The 22,500-nt window shown below is 44.0% G+C and overlaps 2 protein-coding genes across 3 annotated transcripts in view; both read left to right on the top strand.

The window, feature by feature from the left end:
- kif5c (kinesin family member 5C) overlaps positions 1 to 6,876 on the top strand; it is a gene marked incomplete at both ends in the record, with an annotated part of 26,217 nt that extends 19,341 nt beyond the window's left edge. The window contains 13 exons of the mRNA XM_083682099.1: positions 501 to 707; positions 1,052 to 1,198; positions 1,555 to 1,743; positions 2,128 to 2,245; positions 2,353 to 2,429; positions 2,600 to 2,709; positions 3,067 to 3,168; positions 3,492 to 3,552; positions 4,807 to 4,878; positions 5,553 to 5,657; positions 5,923 to 6,139; positions 6,551 to 6,644; positions 6,759 to 6,876. Of these exons, the coding sequence (XP_083538225.1) occupies positions 501 to 707; positions 1,052 to 1,198; positions 1,555 to 1,743; positions 2,128 to 2,245; positions 2,353 to 2,429; positions 2,600 to 2,709; positions 3,067 to 3,168; positions 3,492 to 3,552; positions 4,807 to 4,878; positions 5,553 to 5,657; positions 5,923 to 6,139; positions 6,551 to 6,644; positions 6,759 to 6,876 (1,617 nt within the window). The remainder of the gene's footprint in view (positions 1 to 500; positions 708 to 1,051; positions 1,199 to 1,554; positions 1,744 to 2,127; positions 2,246 to 2,352; positions 2,430 to 2,599; positions 2,710 to 3,066; positions 3,169 to 3,491; positions 3,553 to 4,806; positions 4,879 to 5,552; positions 5,658 to 5,922; positions 6,140 to 6,550; positions 6,645 to 6,758) is intronic.
- Positions 6,877 to 10,914: 4,038 nt separating this feature from the next.
- lypd6b (LY6/PLAUR domain containing 6B) overlaps positions 10,915 to 22,500 on the top strand; it is a 19,404-nt gene continuing 7,818 nt past the window's right edge. The window contains exon 1 of one of the 2 annotated variants that reach the window (XM_083682721.1): positions 10,915 to 10,979. The gene's annotated coding sequence lies outside the window, so the exon portion shown is untranslated. Of the gene's footprint in view, positions 10,980 to 21,151; positions 21,199 to 22,500 lie in introns of those variants that run through there. The other variant, XM_083682722.1, reaches the window with a different exon arrangement.

The following is a 22,500-nucleotide window of genomic DNA, read 5'->3' as shown; positions in this document are numbered from 1 at the left end:
TGCTGGTACTAGGCACTACAATGGCAGCCGTGATACTTGATAACACCTGACTTTGATCAATTCAATAACCATGTTGTCATAAAGAGGCAGTGTGGACAGGGCTCTACTGAAAAACTGTCTATCTGTCTATCTGTCTGTCCACCTGCCCACCTGTCTGTCTGTCCACCTGTCTGTCTATCTGTCCAACTGTCTGTCCGTCCACCTGTCTGTCCACCTGTCTGTCCACCTGTCTGTCTGTCTGTCTGTCTGTCTGTCTGTCCACCTGTCTGTCTGTCTGTCTGTACTCTCACTATGCATCTGTCCACCTGTCTGTCTGTCTGTCTATCTGTCCACCTGGTCTGTCTGTCTGTCTGCCTGTCTGTCTGTCTGTCTATCTGTCCTCATGTCTGTCTATCTGTCCACCTGTCTGTCTGCCTGTCTGTTCTCTCACTATGCATCTGTCCCCCTGTCTGTCTGCCTGTCTGTTCTCTCACTATGCATCTGTCCACCTGTCTGTCCAGCTGCTGGCGTCGACGCGTCGTGACTACGAGAAGCTGCAGGAGGAGATCTCCCGTCTGCAGAGGGAGAACGAGGCGGCTAAGGAGGAGGTGAAGGAGGTGCTCCAGGCTCTGGAGGAGCTGGCCGTCAACTACGACCACAAGAGCCAGGAGGTGGACAACAAGAACCATCACAACCAGCAGCTCAACGAGGAACTCAACCTCAAGACTGTGAGTCACCCTAGGGGTGGTTCAGAGTCTGATAGAGTCTAGTCAAGTGGACATGACTCTGGAGAAGACTGTGACTCAGATAGGGGTCAGGCCAGAGTCATATACTATACAGTCTAGTGTTTCTGACTCTGGTTTGGTTACTGTAGCCTCACTATGGATTTAATGGGTCATTTACGGAATGAAAATGTAATTTAATCTGGACCAGGGGAAGGGGGGTGGCTGAAGGAGTAAAGGGTGGAATTGAAATGTTATACTCATATTGATGAGGAGTGTTGAATATTCTGTTGGCTGTTTTACCAGAATGTGGATAGTGACTGCATATTTGTTGTGTGTGTGTGTCTCAGACCACTCTGGATGGGGTGCAGAGGGAGCTGTCCACTCTGCAGGAGCTCAGCAGTCATCATAAGAAGAGAGCAGCTGAGATCATGAATCTGCTCCTCAGGGACCTCAGTGAGATAGGAGGCATCATCGGCACCAGCGACCTCAAGGCTGTAAGAAAACACACACTCATAATTATACTGTATACACACGGTCACTGTAACACTCATACTCAGGCCCAGTTTCTGATATTCTGTCGCGCGCGCGCACACACACACACACACACACACACACACACACACACACACACACACACACACACACACACACACACACTCAACCACACACATAGACACACATAGACACACACACACACACACACACACACACACACACACATACACACACACACACACACGTACACAAACTCACACACTCAACCACACATACACACACACAGACACACACACACACACACACACACACACACACACACACACATACTCATGCCTGGTCTCCCTGTGCCCAGATGACAGAGTCTAATGGGCTGATTGAGGAGGAGTTCACCATGGCCCGTCTCTTCATCAGTAAGATGAAGTCAGAGGTGAAGTCTCTGGTCAACCGCAGCAAGCAGCTGGAGAGCGCCCAGGCTGACACCTACCGCAAGATGCAGGCCAATGAGAAGGAGCTGGCCTCCTGTCAGTTACTCATCTCCCAGGTAACCAAAAAGGAAGAGGTGGAGTAGTTGGATGATCCCAAAATTGATGTTTTAGCACTCATATAAATTGGGGAATTTGACCTGTGATCCAAAATCTGTGTCTTTATGTTCTCCTCGAGTTCTCGAACACCTAAAGGGTGACTTGATTCATCAGAAATCCATATATTATGATGCTTCATTTTGTTGCCAATCAAAGTATTGTTGCTAGGTAAATGCCACATAAAACACTTAGCATTCGAGGTGGTGAGTGTTCCGGAATTCTTTGGCAGTTAATTACAGGTCTTTTCTGTCTGTATTTGAATCACCCATTGGTGTTCATTGCTGTCAGTCATCTATTTGGAGCTTGTCATGCCTGATCATGTGTTTCCCATTGGCCTTCACTAGCACCAGGCTAAGATCAAGTCCCTGACAGACTACATGCAGAACGTCGAGCAGAAGAAAAGACGTCTGGAGGAGAGCCATGACTCACTGATGGAGGAGCTGGCCAAGCTAAATGCACAAGGTTAGTACACACACACACACACACACACACACACACACACACACACACATACGCACACACTCCTTCCAACACTCTGAAGTCACCATGTTTTCGTGTTGTCCTTACAGGAAAGATGCAAGAGGTGTCTGTGATGGACAAGGAGAAGGAGACCATGACCAGACTGCAGGATGCAGTAGAGATGAAGGTAAAGCTCACTTTCATTTCCCCTCTCTCTCTCTCTCTCTCTCTCTCTCTCTCTCTCTCTGCCACTTTCTGTGTACTTTACTCAATATACCCTGCTAATTCCCATTGTCCCCCACTGATATCCCAGTCTCTCTCTCCTCTGATCCCTCTCTCTCTCTGGCCTCTCTGTAGAAGACCCTTGAGGAGCAGATGGAGAACCACAGAGAGGTCCACCAGAAGCAGCTGTCCCGCCTGCGTGATGAGATCGACCACAAGCAGAGGGGCCTGGATGAGTTCAAGGAGTAAGAGGCCTGCACTGAGGGGGATAGTGAGAATAGCCTGGAGATAACACCACGTACCGCAGAAGCCATCAGACCTGCTGTAACACTGTGAACCACCTAGACCAGATCAAGACTTGATTACAGTAAACATATGAAAGTCACCAAGGGTCAAAGTTCAAGTTACATACGCACATTTTACAAATGAAGGTTTGGCTCATAGATCTGTCACTGACACAGGCTTAAGACACAGACACAGGGGGGTGTTCAAACCACATTACAACAACTGATTCAAATTGATTGCATGGGTAATAAAACAGTGTTTGTTTGTTTGTTTGTTTGTTTGTTTGACATGTAGTGACCTCTCTGCTCTCCCCCCAGTCTGAACCAGGCCATGCAACTGCAACAGAGGAAGCTCCAGTCAGACTTTGACAAACTGAAGGCTGATGAAAAGGAGAAGGACGAGAGGCTGCAGAAACTTGTGTAAGTGTGGCCTGCCCTACTGTACCATACCATACCCTCAGCTCTGGTACCCCAGCTCTGTCACCCACACCGGTAAACACTAAGTGGGATGCCTGGGAAGACCCATCTCTGACGTCACCCGGTTGAAGTTGATATTTAAAACGGTTAAGGTAAGGTCGTCCCAAGGATCCCACTTAGCTATCTATCTTCCCTCTCCCCATGGCCCACAGTTCTTGGTCTAGTCTCTTTTGCTAAGAGTTTAAAAAATGCCTTACGTACATTTATAACATGTTTATAAAGGTTACGCTCTGAACTCCTCTCCTCTCTGTCTGCCTCGTTTGTAGCTTCATGAATGAGAAGAGGGACCAGGCCAAGGAGGACCTGAAGGGTTTGGAGGACACTGTGGTGAGTGGATATACAGTAGATGTACACTCACCGAACACTTTGTTAGGAACACCTGTACACCTTCTCATGGTGGAGGTGGTGTACTAGTGTGGGGAATGTTTTCTTGGCACACTTTGAGCCCGTTAATACAAATCAATCATCGTTTGAATGCCACAGCCTATTTGAGTATTGTTGCTGACCATGTGCATCCCTTCATGGCACAATTTGCCCATCTTCTAATGGCTACTTCCAGCATGATAATGCACCATGTCACAAAGCAAAAGTCGTCTCAAACTGGTTTCATGAACATGAGAATGAGTTCAGTGTTCTTCAGTGGCCTTCCCAGTCACTGGAACTGGAGAACAACTTTGGAATGTGGTAGAACGGGAGATTCACAGCTTGAAAGTGCACCTGAAAAATCTGCAATTCACGGAATTGCGTGATGCAATCATGTCATCATGGACCAGAATCTCAAAGGAATGTTTCAAACATCTTGTGGAATCAGTGCCACGAAGAATTGAGGCTGTTTTGAGAGCAAAGTACATACTGTATATCAAATCAAATCAAATCAAACTTTATTTATATATCACATTTCATACACAGATGCAATACAATGCACTATACAGAGAAGATGGATAAAATAAAAAGACAACAAGACAAAACATAATAATAAAAAGTATTCCCACTGGGACCATATTTACTGAAAAATGTCGTAAGTCGCTTTGGATAAAAGCATCAGCTAAATGGCATATATTATTATTATTATTATTATTATTATTATTATTATTATTATTATTATAAACACTCAAATGTAATAAAAAAGGACGAGCTAAAAGTACCGAATATATAAACTACCTGTCTTCCGCCGTAAATTGAAGACCCATCTCTTTAGGCTACATCTTAACTGTCCCTCCTAAAGACCTCTTCATCCCCACAACCCCCCTGTGCAAGTTTCTCTCCTGTAAATAAAAAAAATAATAATAATAATAAAAAATAATAATAATAATCTTCCTTTCTTCTAGCATTGTGACTGCCAATAGCCCCTGGTCCTAGCATAAATTCATTTTTCTTATGGATGGAGAGATGATTCACTTACTTAGTCAAATGTATTTGTTGTAAGTCGCTTTGGATAAAGGCGTCTGCTAAATGCCATGAATGTAAAACATTTTTTGTAAATAAACAAATATATATACATACAGTAACATATACAATACAGTCTATCAGAACTCTGAGATCATGTTGACCTCATTGATGATCCTTTCTCTCTTCCAATAGGCCAAGGAGCTTCAGACACTACACAGCCTGCGCAAGCTTTTCATCGAGGACCTCACCTCTCGCGTCAATAAGGTAAGAGCTAGCGCTTCACCGCTAACCAACATGGCCACAGCCCACAGCCCTGCCACAGCCCACAGCCCTGCATCCCCGTATCTTCTTATAGCTTGACTGTTTCGTTGTAGACTCTCTACACGACGCATTGTCCTCTCTCTAAACTGGCCTTGTAAGGCTTTGTAAGTGTCACAGTGGTGTTCGCCGTAGGGAAGTCATTAACTCACAGCTGAAACATTTCCTCTGTCACACATGTTCCCAGTTGTGGTCAGAAGTGAGTGTTATCACTCTCTGTTTGTACCAACCAGCCTTTGTTTGGTTCAGTGTTCTTGGTATCTAAGTCCAGAAGGGAGGGAAACCAGAAAACAAGCTGGCTATGGGAGCAACGTTCCCACGGTGGCTAGTACACCATGTACATGTTCGCAGTTCGTGTTGGGAAAGGATTTTTGACATTTCTTTGGTCTCACAGTACAAAACCCACAGCCTGTATTTGATTAAGATGTGGTTGCAATTGTATTTTTATTGGCTATGTTTATGGGCTGTTTTTAAAAAAACTGCATGTTCTCACGTACTGACCCCAGAACTACATATTCTACATAGAACTACATATTCACAAGTTCTGTTTGAGAATGTTGACATGTAGCATCATGTTGTGATGTGATGTCACTCTCACTTCCCCCTCTCTGTCCAATCAGAGTGCAGAGATGGATAATGACGAGGCGGGGGGCAGCCTGGCGCAGAGACAGAGGATCACCTTCCTGGAGAACAACCTGGAGCAGCTCACGAAGGTCCACAAACAGGTACAGGATGTTAGGGACCCTCACACACCTGGACGTACCTACTGTAAATTCAGTAAACCCAAATGGACATAGCTATACTCTCATTCTGATTTCCCTAATGATTACCTCACAGGTTTTTCCACTCCATTCAAAATGGTGCACTGCACCAGATTCAGTATAGAGCTTACAGTACATAGCACATACAGTATAAAGACATTCACAAAAACAAACACTTTCTGTATTAAAGTACAGCAGTTCACACACGCGTGTCCTCTCTCCTCTCCAGTTGGTGCGTGATAACGCCGACCTGCGCTGTGAGCTGCCCAAGCTGGAGAAGCGCCTGCGGGCCACAGCCGAGAGGGTCAAGGCCCTGGAGAACGCCCTGAGGGACGCCAAGGTGAGCGCCATGAAGGACCGCAAACGCTACCAGCAGGAGGTGGACCGCATCAAGGAGGCCGTGCGCTCCAAAAACGTCTCCAGGAGGGGCCACTCTGCTCTAATAGGTGAGAGGATACAGCCAGACCAAGAGAGGCTAGTGGAGGTGGAAATCGGAGGACGGCCTTATTGTAACGTACGGAATGGTGGAACTCTGTGGCTCAGTCGGTAGAGCATGGAGCTACCAACGCTTAGGTTGTGGGTTTGATTCCCGCTGGGACCATATATACTGACGTATGCATTCACTGCAATGTAAGTCGCTTTGGATAAAAGCGTCAGCTAAATGGCATATATTATTATTATTATTATTATATATAGAATGGAATAGAGGAATGGTATCGAACACAGATCCCATTAACTGTATACAATACATTGGTTTAAATTCAGAACATTATGTATCAATGTGTATAATGTATGGGAAAATGATGGCAAGTATGGGTGCTCATTTTGGATATTATTGTCCCCTCTTCTGTCTGCAGCCAAGCCCATCCGAGCTGGTCATCAGCATCAGCAGCACCCATCATCCTCTCCTTCAGCGGGTATCTCCATCCGTGCAGGGGTTCGAGGGGGGGCGTCCAGCCCCCGGGTGGGAGGTGGGGCGTCCAGCCCCCGGGTGGGAGGTGGGGTGTCCAGCCCCCGGGTGGGAGGTGGGGTGTCCAGCCCCCGGGTGGGAGGTGGGGCGTTCAGCCTCCGCGGGGGAGTAGGGGTGTCAAACCCCCAGCACCATCGCCAGGCGCCACAGCCACAGCCACAGCAGCAGCAGCAGCAGCAACAGCAGCAGCAACAGCACCAACGCAGCAAGTAAACTACAGGTTAGTAGAGATTAGAGAACACCCCCGCAAGTCAATAATGAACTCATCCAGTCATTGAATTAGTCAACCAAGCTACGAGTTTTGCGAATCATTAAGCTTATAGATGTGTAATGTGGGTCTGGTGTGAGATCCAACTAGCGGAACGGCCTTATGATTTCTTGAAGTAATTTACAGGAAACTTAAATTCAATCGAAATGGACAGTCATTTTCTGTTTCCCACACGGCTCTATTTTGAACTTTTGAACAACAGCCAGATTGAAACAATATACTTTTTGAACGCTTGGTTTGGAAGCTTGAGCCCAGCCGTGTGACTATTTCCCTTTGTGTCACACATTTCGTATGAATTAATCAGATTGGTCTAATTGGTGTTGTGGTTTGGTGTTGGCCCTTTGTGCCAATGTTGGCCATTGAGAAGATTAATGACCCAATTCAGGGAACCACCACTTAATTAATGAAGTTTCAAAGGCATGCAGGCTTTAATCAGGTCCCAGAAAACTCTGGGAATCGCTTTAGGTTTATAAAGAAAGTCGACTAATGTGTTTGTGCCAATGGTTAGGTCAGGACCAAAGCATTCACTTGATTCTATAAAAGAGTACAAGAGATTTGATTCTTTGAGGACAAAACTTAAGAACTGAGGCCCAAGGAAAGCGTTCGGGCTCTGCTTGGAGCAGTTGTGATATCCTATACTGTAGGTGTACTCTGCAAGTTGTTCAAAGCATAGTTGATGTCCAAACATTCATTTTTGATTAGTTTAGTTTTCTTCGCAGCTGCCTTCTCTCTCTCTCTCTCTCTCTCTCTCTCTCTCTCTCTCTCTCTCTCTCTCTCTCTCTCTCTCTCTCTCTCTCTCTCTCTTGCTCTCCCTTGTGCTTCTTAGTGTTCAACATCCTCTCAAACCTCAAGTTCAGTAATGTACCACAGGGGGGCAGCACATAATTGTACATACAGCATCCATACATGCACAATATACAACAAGCACAAGTTTCCCCTCTTCCATTTTTGTGATGTCATGTTATAAGAAACCCATCACCTACCCCATGTTGTCTTTCATATCCAAGCACAGGTGTTTTTCAGAAAGACTCTTCTGAAAAACATCTGTGCCTGGATATGAAAGAAAACATTAGAAAGACAATATTAGTTTTACTGAGCATCAATACTAATTGCTATAGTCTAATTTCTAATTCTCTCCCCGGTTCTCTTTTTCTTCAGTGCATACAGAACCCTCTCTCTGTTTTGGACCCCACCCTCCTGAACTGGGACATTCTTTCCACCATGGATTTCTCTTACCGCTGGGAATACTCAATACTATCCACGCCTCACCACCAATCTGCCTTTACTGGGACCACAGACTCCTCATTCCCAAAACACACTCTGTGAGGTGTCCTTTCTTACCGACACGAGGAAAGAGAGACCTCTTATACTGAACAAGTGCTTTTCATCTCTTTCTCTCTCTCTCTCTCTCTCACTCTCTCTCTTCCTCTCTCTGTCTGTCTTACAAACGGCTACATTTGATTGAAGATAGATACATTAAGATTGTAGTGTAGAACCCATGTAGTGTTTTGATGAATGTTTAGGTCACTTTAAAATGTGTCGTTTTTTGAGAGTAACACTTTATTTTGCACTGCCTTTTGTTGATTTTATTATTGTTTTCATCTATTGCCGACAAATGAATCACTTTGATGAAAATGTCAAAATGACGTTATTACATTTATTTATACAATGTTTATAGAAACTTTGCTCTGACAATATCACAAACTGTTTATGTGATTGCGGAGGGCTGATCGATGTATAGGTACTGTATTTATGTTTGTCATATGTGTTTTGAGAACAGCATCAATCTAATATCTAATTGTAAACTTTTGCAGCTAGCTGAAATTACATGTCCAGGATGTGAATATAGGTGCGTTGATTGTTCAACCAGAACCTTGAATCTCATGTAAATATTTTCTAAATCTTCTTGGTTTATGGGGGATCAAATCTGCTGTTGTGTGTTACCCACCCACCATGATGAAATACAGGAATGAGTTGATGAGGTGCTATATACCCAAACCTGACGGACCATACAGCTAATGAGAAAGTCCAATCAATCTGATTGTGTTGAACAGAGTAAATATATCCAAAAGATATTTTCCGTTTTTTCCAGGTCAGGTCACATGGGAAGCTCCTTGCCCATGTAGGAAATGCCTGATATGGATATTCCTTATTTGCTGGATTTAGTTTTGCTGCTTTAGACTACAGTGTCTCTCATGGCTGCTATAGTTGTTCAGGCCATTTATTAGACCAAAAAGATTAAACTGAATACCTGTGGTTGTCTTTGGTTGATGAGAAGAAAGGTTGGCCTTGTATGCACACATGCAATGATGCTACTCAGCCACTCAGTGTGTCATGGAGTGTGTGGTTGTCTGAGGTGTTTAATCTATTGGATTAATCAGGGATTTCATGCAGTATTTAGTCTTTGTGGATAATAGCCGGCTTTTGGCAGTTATTTTCTCACATTATGATTGACATTGGGAACAAAATGACTGGGACTCTTGAATCAGACATCTCTATCAAAATGTTTCATTTTCGAGTCAACTCCTATGTAATGAACTAGATTTTCAAGTGTCTCTCCTAATGCAGCCACAATCAGGACAACGTTCAAAGTGTAAACAAATGTTTTGGGAAGGTTGTCAACTCATCACCATTGTTACCATTGGTCTGTGATGGGGAATCTTCTTCATTCATGCAACCTGTCCACTTGTGATCCACTTGTTTTCACAGTGCTAAGTGATATTTACACAAAGGTTCAGTAGCTATCTTCTCCTCTCATCAACTCAAGTGTGTTGTTGATCTCAACTGAACTGACACTTTTATTTCATTTTACAAAGCCAAAATATGTGTCTGTTGTGCTGAACTTGTGGAAAAAAAAGTCAGTCCCTCATGCGCTATGCCACTTTTGCTGTTGTGAAACGTGTTCTATTGAGGTGTCTTTGAACAGGGTATGCCATTCATTCCTCACCACTCATGCTGAGTCCTTTAGTGAACGTCTTAAAGAGATTAATGTTCCCTACAATCATGAATGACAAATTCTTTATGTACCGTCATGATGACTGGAAATTGAAAATGATGCACAGCTTGCCTCCGGAGCGAAATTTAATTTCCTGATCTTGACAATTCCTTTCATTCCTTTCAGCGCTCTGTATCTCTTGAGCCATCGTTCTACTCTGGTCCTGGATGTCATTGGCTAATACACTGTTAGTTATCTTTTGTCTGATACGTTTGTAAAGCAAGTGTTTGTGTTTTCTGAGGCAAACCATGTACTGTACCTGTAAATTAACTTATCATCATGGGTAGGAGACAATGTTGATTAGACAAGAGTTTCCCTGTGGTAAATGGAAAGCTCTGACCGTGAGTCATGTGTGCAGTTTGTGCAGGAACATGCCGGTTTATCTCACCAGATGGATAGGCATGTGTTCGTCATCACAAAATGTATCTTGTCCTGTAATCTCCACACTGTTCTGTAATTGGTCGAACTTGTGTGTAGATGATGACTGCATGGTATAAGATTCCATTTCAGATGTTAGATTGAATAAATAAATGACAGATCAAGCATATCAAGATATCTCTGACTGTTTATTTATCTCAACACTTAATCTGTGCTGACTTGGTTATTTTCTTGATAAACCTATTGAGACCTTGTTCAGTAGGCTATGACTTTTAGGAGAGCCAGCAGAGCAATTTACTTGTTTGTAAGATTTAATAAAAAGCTGCATAATATTGTGAATTTTATTTCTCTCTCATTTGACATTGTATTATTCAGAAGTTTGATATTACCAAACAGCCTACTGTCTACCATGGAGAATCTGTAACTCCGAGCGGGGGTGGTGAGAGGCAGCTGAACTTGGCTCATACTGAAAGAATCTCAGCTGCTCTTCGACGCACAGTTCAGAGCCCACGCAAGCGTTCCACTTTTCCGCGAGGGGGGACACTTCACCTGCCCTTCAACTCCGCCCTGTAGTTGCTTCAACATGGGTCATGCATCGAAGCTGTAGGGAATGAAAAAGACTCCTCTTGGTTTTCAACAACTTTTAAAGACAATCTTCGCAGACCGGTGCCAAAGGTAAGTTTTACGTACCGGAAAGAGGTCCGTTTCACAATGACTTGCGGGGGATGATTATAATAACTTATTCATAAACCTAGACTACAAATTCATTGCAATATGCATGCGTACAGTGAGGCATAGTCAACATGATCGGAAATCCGATGATAGCCTCGGATGCTTTCACCCGACATTAACATATTTAGAGTTGCATTTATGGACCATACGAAATGGACTACATAGTATTTGTTTTCCTTTTTGTCTCAAAGTGGCACAATTTCTGGGCGCAAATCGTTTGGGCGATGGTTACATAGTGTCGTCGTGGACTCTTGTCCGGCCAGCAGACAGCTGTTGGCGACATTTTTAATGATCGAACAAAGCCTATTGTATGTCTCCATTGAAAATGTGAGTGAAACAATCATGCTCGATAGACTCCAATGTTGGGTCAAGAGAAACATTGGCCATCTGAGGATATGTCCTCACTATCATCAACTGAAGGTCAGCAATGTGTGTATCTTACTCCATTAGGGTAAATGTAACAGACTAATCTCAAAACAGAGCACATGATTTTAATCCAATCTTGAGTTTTATTAGAATTACACGAACTACTAATTGTACAGAAGGCCGATTATACTTGTTATCACTATGTAATAGGCTACCATATTATGGTTTTCTCTGTTTTTGAATCAGTCCTAGATTAAATGTGGTGGTCTGGAAACCACCCATACCCGTCCCTGGGGCTCCCAGTCCTCTTAAGGTTCACATATGACAGACGGCAAGCCAGTGTGTGTCCTGCTGTCCGGGGACCCACTGCTGACCCCAGACTAAACCTGTCATTCAGACCCAGACAGCTTTGAATCGCAGGAGGTCTAAACTGAAAGCGTTAGTGCATATCATTGTTCAACATAGACTTGATATTCATGTCCCATGAGGAATGCAACAGAAGCAACATAAGTAAATTGTCATTTTGCTGGACATAATTATGGCAGATCTTAACACAGCATGCATGTTTTGTAACACACATTGTATGCCACATTGTTGCACATTGTATATCTATCTGCATCAGAATCAACAAAACAATTAAACTAATACATATATTCTATTTGATACACTCTATATATGTGTGTGCTGAAGGACTTTATTACTTTTATCCAAAGCGACTTCGATTGCAGTGAGTGCATAACTTTTTCTGTATATATGGTGGATTCCCAGCGGGAACAGAACCCACAACCTAAGTGTTGTTGGCGCCATGCTCTACCAACTGAGCCACAGAGGACCGTACAATACTGTAAACTGTGTATACTCACTCAACAAAGGGCATGTGGTGCACTTTGTTCTCTGCATGGTCCAATACACCAACTGCTTCAACTGGCCCAGTGCAACCAAAACAAGCTAAAAACAGAACTCAGAATGCCCCCCTTTTCTTCAAGACAAGCGTCCATTTTTGTGTGTGGAAGTGGAGGGGAATGGGGGTGGGTGGGAATGTTGCTGGCATTTGTATTATGGCTCCCCAGGGAGTGTTGTGCCATGTTGTGACCACAAATTAAGTCCATGTTGATAATCTGTCTTCTGCTTCGGCTTTCTTCAGCCAAACCTATCGTCCCAACTGCCCCTTGGTTATTTGGTTACCCCTTTTTCTAGCAATCAGGCCAGCTTAGTATTGATCCTATTCAGGTTGGCTTCTGTCCTCACCTCCATATTTATCCTTTACCCTTCCTCCATAGATGTGTCCAGCCTGGCTTGTTTACCTGTGACTGTCTTCTAGTCTATTGAGCTCCCCCCGTCACAGTCCCTGCCTATACTCTCTCTCTCTCTCCCTCACGCACGCACGCACGCACACACACACACACACACACACACACACACACACACACACACACATACACACACACACACACACACACACACACACACACACACACACACACACACACACACAGACACACACACACACACACACAAATACACACACACACACACACACACACACACACACACACACACACACACACACTTGTCATCCCCCTCCCCATCTGTCTTGTCCTTCTCTCCTCTATCTCTCTCCATCAGTCATTTTCCAGGGCAGTGAGGAGTGAAACCGAAGCCCTCCTCTCCTCTTATGGTGTCTGTCAGAGCATGGGTAGCAGGGGTCTGCTGGTCTACTGGGCCAGGGTGCAGAGTGAGAGGACAGTGGGAGATCACAGGGGTGTTTGTTCTGTTTGATGTCCTCCCTTCAGTTCCTTAGGAGGGCCTCTTCCAATGGCCTTAAAGTCTGCCGGGTGCAGAGGAAGAGAATCAGTCACACTTAAAAATAAGTAATTTTCTAAACCATTTGTAAGCAAATGTCATTCTATATAAAGAGTTAACATAAAGGTTATGCCCTGAATTGTTGTGTCACCCTTGATGTACAGTAGTATGACATTTGCTTGAATCGATTTATGAAGCATCTATCAACAGTATGGCGTATAAAGGCTTTATTAAGGCTTTATTAAGCATTCATAAGCTATCATTTAGATGTCTTACTAAGACCAAAGAGGAACTTATTTTACCTGTGTGACTCCTGCTTCAAGGCTGAGAGAGAAGAATGTTGCAGAACTCTAGTCTGAACTCTGGTAACACTCACAGTGCTGCACACATTTACCATTGTTTAATGTTTGACCATAATTGAATTTATTGGCCGCCTGTCCGTTCTTGGCAGTAAGAACCAGCTCTTAGAATTATGGTGAGTGTTTTTGTAGTCAAGGAAAAGGCATAGGGGAAGGAGGTAGACTACTGCTAACAGTGTGGTAGAAGTTAGTAAGAATGGAGGGTAGATTAGATAACCGATTTGTGTTTGTTTTTATGATTATGGCATTGTGACAGCTAACATGTCCTACTGTACCATGTTCTGAGTCATCTTGACAAGTGTTCTTTATGTGTGTATGATTTATTTCTTTGCGCTACCTGACAAGAAAGTACATGTTATTGTTGGTTGCAAAGAAAGATGTAGAACTGGAATTGTTTGGCATTGTGTTTTGTAAGACAATGTGGATTCATGTGCTTCCTTTGTTAGTCGACAGTTTATTACCGCAGGTTCTTCATTAAACAATTTAAATCCGGGCCAGGAGTTGAAGCTGAAGTTGCTTTTGGTGTGTTTTCCCTCTTGTGTGTCGTATAACCCACTTCATCAAGGCCTGATGCAGCTCAAGGTAATTACACAGGAATCTGAGAGTGGTCACACAGCACCAATTAACTTTTTATCACTCTGCTGAAAAGAGGGGGCCTTGTTCATTGGCCTGCTTTGATTCAGCAGGCTCTTTTCCCTGTGGAGGGAGAGTAGAGAGAGAGAGAGAGACAGGCATTTTGAGTTTAAAACATAGTCTTGTTTTATGCATGTTTTGCTAGAATGATCATATTATGTAATTGTTTGCTGAGGAAACATGCCAAAGTGAATTAAATTGGATGACAAGATGGAAACTGTATTTTCAAAAATCTGTTCCCTGCAGCGAGGATTAAACCTGAAGAGACAAATCAAAGCACCACTTACAACTCCTGCAAGAGCGAATGTGAGCATACAGCAACATTAAAATACAATGCATGGATTTGTGTGATTAATTGCATTTATATAGCAATTTTCTAGAAACCCAAAGTGCTCCACATTGTATGGGGGAGGACTCACCTCATCACAACCAATCTATAGCATCCACTTGATACTCAGACAGGAACACCCAGACTCGTTGAATGCAGTGACATCAGGGATTTGTGGTGGGGTCTTAATTTAGCGCTATTAAATAGGTCAGCCCTCAGGCTAGTGAACATCACCTCACCTCCATCACAGGTGCCATCTGAGTGTCATAACATGTACATCATCTATCTGTTGATGTCATTGAAGAGATGAGGACAGGATGTCATTTTTGAGAGAAGGAGAGATTGATGATACTTCACCCAACATAGTGTTTTCTCCTCCTACGTAAACAGGAACTTCCGCAAATCTGCTGCTCTCTCTCTCTGTGGGGTCTTGAGAAATCCCCAGTCAAATTAAATTGCCAGCTTTGAATGTAGCACCAGACTCATTTTAACTGGTTATTTCCAAAGCATTGTGTAAGATGGAACAATGTCAAAGGAAGGTCTGTTACTGAGAAAGGGGAGTGTCACTAGTTCCTTGCAGGTTGGTACATAGATTGAAGGGGCAGGTGAAAACTATTGATCCAGAACAAGCAAAGAGGAATAGTCTTAAAACTCTTAAGCCCTGTTCATGATACGACCTGGCCAGAGGCACATGCCCTCTCCCAGATCTCAGTAATACTGGGGTGGGGGAGGGGGGATGATGGCCTCTTCTCCCTGTCCAGGGCCGCCACGGTGACTGATAAGGGTCTGTTACAGCCATTGGCAAACTGCCATTGTGTCCTCTCAGAAAAAACATGGAGGTCTCGAAGGTTATCTTGAATCCACATTATAAGATAGATAAAGTAAAGCCATAAAGGAGGATTGGTGTGGTGAGATATTGTTCGGTCTGTGTGAAAACAAGAGCACGGTTGTGTATTTTGATGAGGATAGATTTGACAAAGTTTTCTATTTTAAGCAGGATTTTCCATGTCTTGCTGTGTGATTAAAGTGCTTGCTTGTAAATACTCTCTAGACTCCGTCATGATCCGCGATTGAAGTGGGGGGCTCTCTCTGTTTAGTTTCCAAGGTGATGATTCTTAAATGTGGTGTGGAAACTAGAAACACCTCATTTATGTCAACAGAACACCCACGTCTTCATTCCTATCCTATATCTAATCCCAAATTAAGAGTTTAGAAACGTGTTTGTCATGTTGTTGGCAAGAAAGTTACGTTTCCTACTGTTGTCTTCTCTGTAGGCCTGTCTTTTACACATGAATGAGCACAGAAATTACTTACATCTCCATCAGCCTCCCTCATCTCCAAACAATTGAATGAATCTTGATTTAAATTACGAAGGGCATCTTTTTTATTACCAAGGGGAACCTTGACAGTTTTCAGTCTGTTGACTCGCTGGTTGGACATTAACCCATATGACCAGCACTTGCCCCATAATGAAAATCCGTAATCCTATTTACATGAGTGGCTAGCTAAATGAATTATTTCTCTTTGAAGTGCTGCGTTAAGAGTGTCTTCTAAAGTCCAACCACCTTGACCTATGTGTGGCATTTTGATTCAATCTTCTTTACCATGGGACATCTCTAAAATGGAAACTGGCAGTGCCCCCATCAAATGCACACAGGCCACACCAACGATTCCGGAGAGTGAAGGAGGGATTAATCTGTACTCAACCTGGCTGGATGAAATGCACAGACATCTCTCCTCAATTACCTTGGCCCAAGGCCCAGGTGGGACAGCTAAAAGGGCTTTTATTTAATCTTAACCTGACAAGCAGGCTCTGGGATAGGACCCAATCTCTCATCATCTCAGGAGATTAGATCTACAAGAGGCAAGGTCGACAAAGGTGCCAACTGATCCGATCCCCAGCCTGCTCTGGGTCTATTGATTCCACTGTACGTTTGGAGAAGGCATTGTGTCCTGTTCATTAAATAAGATTGAAGGCCCTCCGCTGTTAGGAGTAGCTCAAAGCTTAATGAGGATAATCGCTGATTTGAATGGACCGATTATACAGCCTATTAAACCAGGTACGTTTTGTCTTTCTTTAAAAAGTCTCTCCATTCAATAGCATTGCATCATGGGAAAGTGCTGAGTGAGCGATGCTACAGTGTCACTGGTGGGTTTTTGTAAGTTGATTTACAAAACATTTGATTCAATTTCAGCCAATTACTGCTGGTGGTCCTGAAGCAGTCAACAGGAGTAGTAGGAGAAGTGCAGATAGTGCCCCGGTTTTGGCCCAGTTAGAGGTATGCATTGAAGGTCTTTAAAACCTAATTGTTTACCATCAAAATGACTGTATAAAACATGCAAATCCCCAGCTAGACTTGTTTAACTGCAGTAGTCCCGGGAATAGCTCCTCCCCCCAACTAGAGGAAGCCTAGGCCATTGTTTATCTATGAATAAAGTGCCTTGTACTGAAACTCACCTGCAATTCCAGGCTCACCTTTTCAGGAGTGTGTGTTCGATATTTGAAAGGTTGCTTTGTCCTGGGCTTTTTTCTTTTTCTTAGTTTTTTTTATGCAAGAAAAGATTAAGTGTACAGTCAACTCACGTTTTTCTACGTATTTGAAAATTCATCAATGTTTCTTTTTTACTTAGACCTTCTAGATGTTGTTGTTGTATGGGGTTACATGGTTTACATAGACTATACCTGTTTAGTTGTAGACAATGCAGTGTCCATGTACTATTGTCATCTCTGAGAGGTAGATGGTTGGACATGCACTGTACAACAGACCTGAAGTGGGTGGAGTAGTGGGCCATTTGAAACCAATAGAAATGTAAGGAGGATAAGCCTAAAGCTGTAAATGACGCAGGTCAAGCTGTCAGAGCACAATAGCCCAACAATAGACCTCAGTCTGAGATCCCTCTTTCTCTGACAGTGTGAAGGGCTGACACAGCACAAATACACTTCATAATGGTCTCAGCATTGGTCCTCCATCTCAATGGCTTCCAGGCTGTTTAATACAAACACCTATGGGGCTGTAGATTTTTTAGTGTGGATTGTTTGAGAGTCAACTGCATTATGTGTGTGCAATCTAGGAAGTATTGGTCTACTTTCTGCCCATACAAATGTTGCTCATAAACCAGTGGTAGTGAAGCCCTTCTTCGTAGCCTTAATCGCCACTATGTCAAAGCAATTCCCTGCTTTTCAGATCAAACTAAATGGCTGCCCTCTGAAACCATTCACCCGCCATTTGTAACCTGCTGGCTTCACTTGCAGAGTGCTGTTTATACGGACGATACCTGAGACAACTCTCTCTTTTTTTTTACTCCGAGCCCTGTCCAACCCTCTCTGAGGCCTCGGAGAAAAACGTTTTCGATTTCCTGGCAGAGTGGCCGACACAAAGACATGCCTTGTCGTGGAGTCCCCCTCTCCTCTGGGCCTGGCGGGCTGAAACCCGGGGAGCGTAGCAGGAGCGGTAAGGGGAAACGGGGGGACGTGATCAGACGGTCAATTTAACTGACCCTGGTCCCTCGCCCCTGTGTAATGACCCAGCAGTATAACCAGGAGGTAGAGTTCTCCTGGGGAAGAGCTGAGTAGACAGAGCAAAGGTGGCTAAGTCAAATTCTAACATTGCAGCACTGGAGCTAATGGCTACAAAGCTGACTGTTAAACACTGTGTGTTTGGGATTTTATTCATAAAATAAGTATATGGTCTTTTCTCCACTGTGAGATTGAGGGTGTCTACATTGAGATTGAGGGTGTGTACATTGTCTACATTGTTAATTCATTACAATAGCTTACCCTTTTAAATGCTGGCTTTATGAACCACAAGTTCACAAGAGTTAACTGGTTTGGAAAACTGGATAAAGATTTGTTTTCCTTCGTACGCAGATTAGTGTTCTGTTCGAGGATTTGGATCAACCGGTCGCCATGTGAGGTGTGAGGACGAGGTCATTGTTGTTTCAGAAATCTCAAAGCATGTTGGAGTGACAGTTAGCTGAGCTGCTTTTTAGTTTCGTCAGATAAGATGACAACAGTACACAGCGAAGAGTTCACTGACCAATTCAGAGAATGGAATGAAATGCGAGATGCATGATGAGATTTCACAATGATGTCTGTTGATCCTATTATCGTGCGATGGAAGATGATCACTTGTTCCTCCTTCAGAAAAGTTGCTCTCTTCTCGTTTCACTTTAAGGATAGAGCATACTCTAACTTGATCATTTGTTTTTTATTGAAATTCCCCCCAAAAAAATGTGTTTCTTGTCACCCTTTATAGTTGACCCTATACCTGTGTAGTAACTCTGTAATTACTGTAGTAACAACATTGTATGAACATGCTGTTTCGTTGTACATTAGTTAGTGCTTTGCATTTTCATAGTAATGGGGTTGAGTGTTATTACACAAGTGAAATAAGGATCCTCTAGCCTATAGGAAATTGTTAGCGTGCAACATTCTATTATCTTCTGCACTGTCAGCACAAGGAGCGCCCATGTTTGGCCTACTTGTATGCCATGACATCACGTCAACATGATGCAACCGGGATGAGTCACTTAGCGGGTGTTTTTCGTTCTTTCATTCTTTCTTCCCATTGCTTTTCTTCGGTAGCCTAATTAAAAATGACCCCAGATAGGCCTACAGTACAGTACAACAAGAAAGCCAAAACCAGCCCAAGGGGCAAACGATCAGGATCCTCCACCGCTTGCTTCTCGCCAAGGCACGACAGGACGAGATAGGATAACAACCCCACATTACGCTCCCCAATTTATTACCCCCATACATCACCGCATCTCCTATGTATACCCACCTGAAATGGCCCGGAGGGAATTGAAGGCACCTTTAAGTGTTGGTTTGACACTGTAGCAACTGTAACACTACTGAGCTGTCCCCCCCCTCCCCCGGGGTTCTGTGCGATGAAAGGGGTGGCACGCCACAGAGCCATTTTCAGGTTAAATGAATGGACTCAAACTCAAATTTAGTACCAAGGTAATTCCCCCTGCCTTTTCATTTGACTGATGTCATTGTTGTTGTCATTGTAAAACAATGCTGTGCATGATGTAACAGGAATGATGTGCATTGGCAGGACATCTATAGTACAAGTGAACCTTAGTCAACAGCACAGCACAAGTACGGCCCGTGTAGGGTCAAAGTGGAATATGAAATGGATTATGGCATCCATACAATAGCTATGATGGAAGGCAATGTACAGTATGCAATGTAATGCATACGAAACAATTAGCTTATGGCTAATACGGAAGGTTCTTCTACCTAATGGTTGACCTTAATCTGATGGTTGGGTAACACCACTTTGGAAGCAGTCATATAATATAATAATATATGCCATTTAGCTGACGCTTTTATCCAAAGCGACTTACATTGCAGTGAGTGCATACATTTCATTATATATGGTCCCAGCAGGAATCAAACCCACAACCTAAGCGTTGTTAGTGCCATGCTCTACCAACTGAGCCACAGAGGACCACCAGTCCCATTCTGAACACTCAGGTTAGCTTTTATATGGCCATTACCAGGCAGTAAAGTCGTGGTCAAAACAATCCACCTGGATTGGGTCAGACTCTTGTGTTTGTTTATTACCATTTCCATGCCTTTCAAGCAAGCAGTATAGATGAGATCTTGAGTGACATAATCTGATTTAAAGAGAACAAGTAAAAGAGAAAGATGAAAGTGAATACCCTGCCTCCGAAATGCATTTCTGAGCCACCAAAGGCATACCGTAGATGTCTGAACCGCCCTTGAGGCTAGGTTTGCTTTTACAGAGCAGTCCTTTGTCAAACTTCATTGGCTTTGTTTGCCATAATACTCTCTGTTCAGCTGTCTTTACACTAAAATTACACCAGTCATGACCCCAACATATTTTCACCTGGTTGGAGAGACTCATTCTACAGTTAAGTCAACCAGCTGCTCGCACACACACACGCACACGCACACGCACACACACACGCACACACACACACACACACACACATACATACACAATGATTATAATTATGATATTATCTTTTTTCAATGCAAGTACGTCATTGAATCTCATGACTTGCTTGGAGATGCATCTTCTTCCCATTGTAACCCTTGACTCTGGCTGGAGGCCTGCCCTAGGGAGGTCAAACTCCGGTCTAGACATGCTAGCCCATCCACAGCAGGGAACACCACCGCAGCCCCAGTACAGAGCCATATACAGCCTACCCCTGTACCTCTCCGTAGCTCTGGTGTGGATCAGAGGATCGTCTGCAGGGGCCTGAGTGCTTTACGACCTGTGAGAGCCTGTGTTCTGGCAGAGGGGCATTGTCAAACGAGAGGGTGAACGACCCACACAGACACAAAAGAGCCTTATAGCCCCAGAAAAGGCCCCCTGGGAGTAAAGCTCCAGGCCTGAGGGGTTTACGACGGCCAGTGGCCTGCCCCCTCTGCCATATCCTGCTCTGGGGGATACAACCTGTGTGGGAGAGAATGAACAGAGGAGATGGTTAAAGGGTGACACTAAAGGAAACAGGAATTTGGTTTTGTTTAGAAGCAGACAGTGGCCAAACCTCCTTATTTGGAGAGCAGTGGGGATTGCTGTTTGCGGTTAGGGATGCTTTTCTCACCACCAACCCTCTCCTTCTCTTTTTTATGTAGAAGAGGATAGAAGACTTAAGAAGGCCCACTGAAGACTGACTGACTGTATGAGGATATCAGGTACTTTTTTGTTGTTGATGTTAATCAGTACTCTTGCCCTTGGTGTTCCTCCACCTCTGTTGCTCTTTGCACTATGACATGTTTGTACTTGTTCATAGAACAAATGTTACAGTATGTAGATGGTTAATTATTGAAATATTTCCCGGATAAGTGATACAGTAAAATGATCACATGCCACACACATGCAGAGAGAGGGAGAGAAAGAGAGAGAGAGAGAGACAGACAGAGACAGCGAACAGAGGGAGACTGAAACAGAGAGAGAGAGAGAGAGTGAAAGAGTGAAAGAGAACGAGAGAGAGAAATCATTTCCCTAAGCATGGCCCCCAGTGGGAGTGTTATGGAAGATAGAGACAGCCCTCCATGGCATCCCTTTGAGTCATCCCTGCTAGACATCCCTGCTGGCTGCTCACCACACAAACAGTAAGCTGATATCCCTCCACTCTCTGCCTCTTAATGGGGGCTTCTAATAGCCAGCACATTCCTGTGGGCAGCAGTGGCTTGTCCTCCGCCAGCGTCCCTCCGGGGGCATGTGGGCTCTCCGTGCCAAGGTGCTGAGGGAAGCTATCTGTGCCATGCGGGAGCGATGTAGGGGCAGCACATCTTAGGCCTCAGGGTTTCCTCACCTGCCGCACAGTGATGTCCAGGTGTTGTGATGTCAGCATGCCCAGGTGTGTCTGTGTTGGATTATGGGAATGGCCTCTCTCTACATCATATGCTCCCCCCCCCCCCCCCCCCACACACACACACACACACACACACACACACTTCACCTAGTTGTCTCTCATCAAGGCAGTGTGTAATGGCACGATGAACATGAGCTAATTGAAGGGGAGACAGACTTTGGTGGATATGTTTGATTAGCTTCATATCTGTTGCACAACTTATGGTTCAAATGAACATATTACGCAATAGAGATACACTTACATTTGTGTTCAAAACAAAAGCTCGAGTTTGAACACGGAATAGTTCACCGGCTTCCTTCCCCCGCCACAGGGCAAACCTCACCACTGTCCCATAATGCCTCTGAAACCATGACTCAAACCTCTCTCGAACCCCCGTGATCTTCTCAAGCTATAAATAGAGACTTTTATTGTAAAACACAATGGATTGTACATCCATTCAGATACCCTCAACCCTCAAGGCGCCACTATCTACTGTCACATTAGCCACGCTGCCACTAGTGATTGGGGTTGGGTGTTTCCCTAACTACTGTAGGTCCTGTCATGAGGCTATTCCTCCCTCCACCTTTAACATCTTTACCTGCTGTAGAGACAAACACTCTGCTGCCAAAACAAAGCTATA

The sequence above is a fragment of the Argentina silus genome (assembly GCF_951799395.1).
Source record: "Argentina silus genome assembly, chromosome: 12".
Taxonomy (NCBI): domain Eukaryota; kingdom Metazoa; phylum Chordata; class Actinopteri; order Argentiniformes; family Argentinidae; genus Argentina; species Argentina silus.
This window is presented reverse-complemented; position numbering and strand designations above follow the sequence as displayed.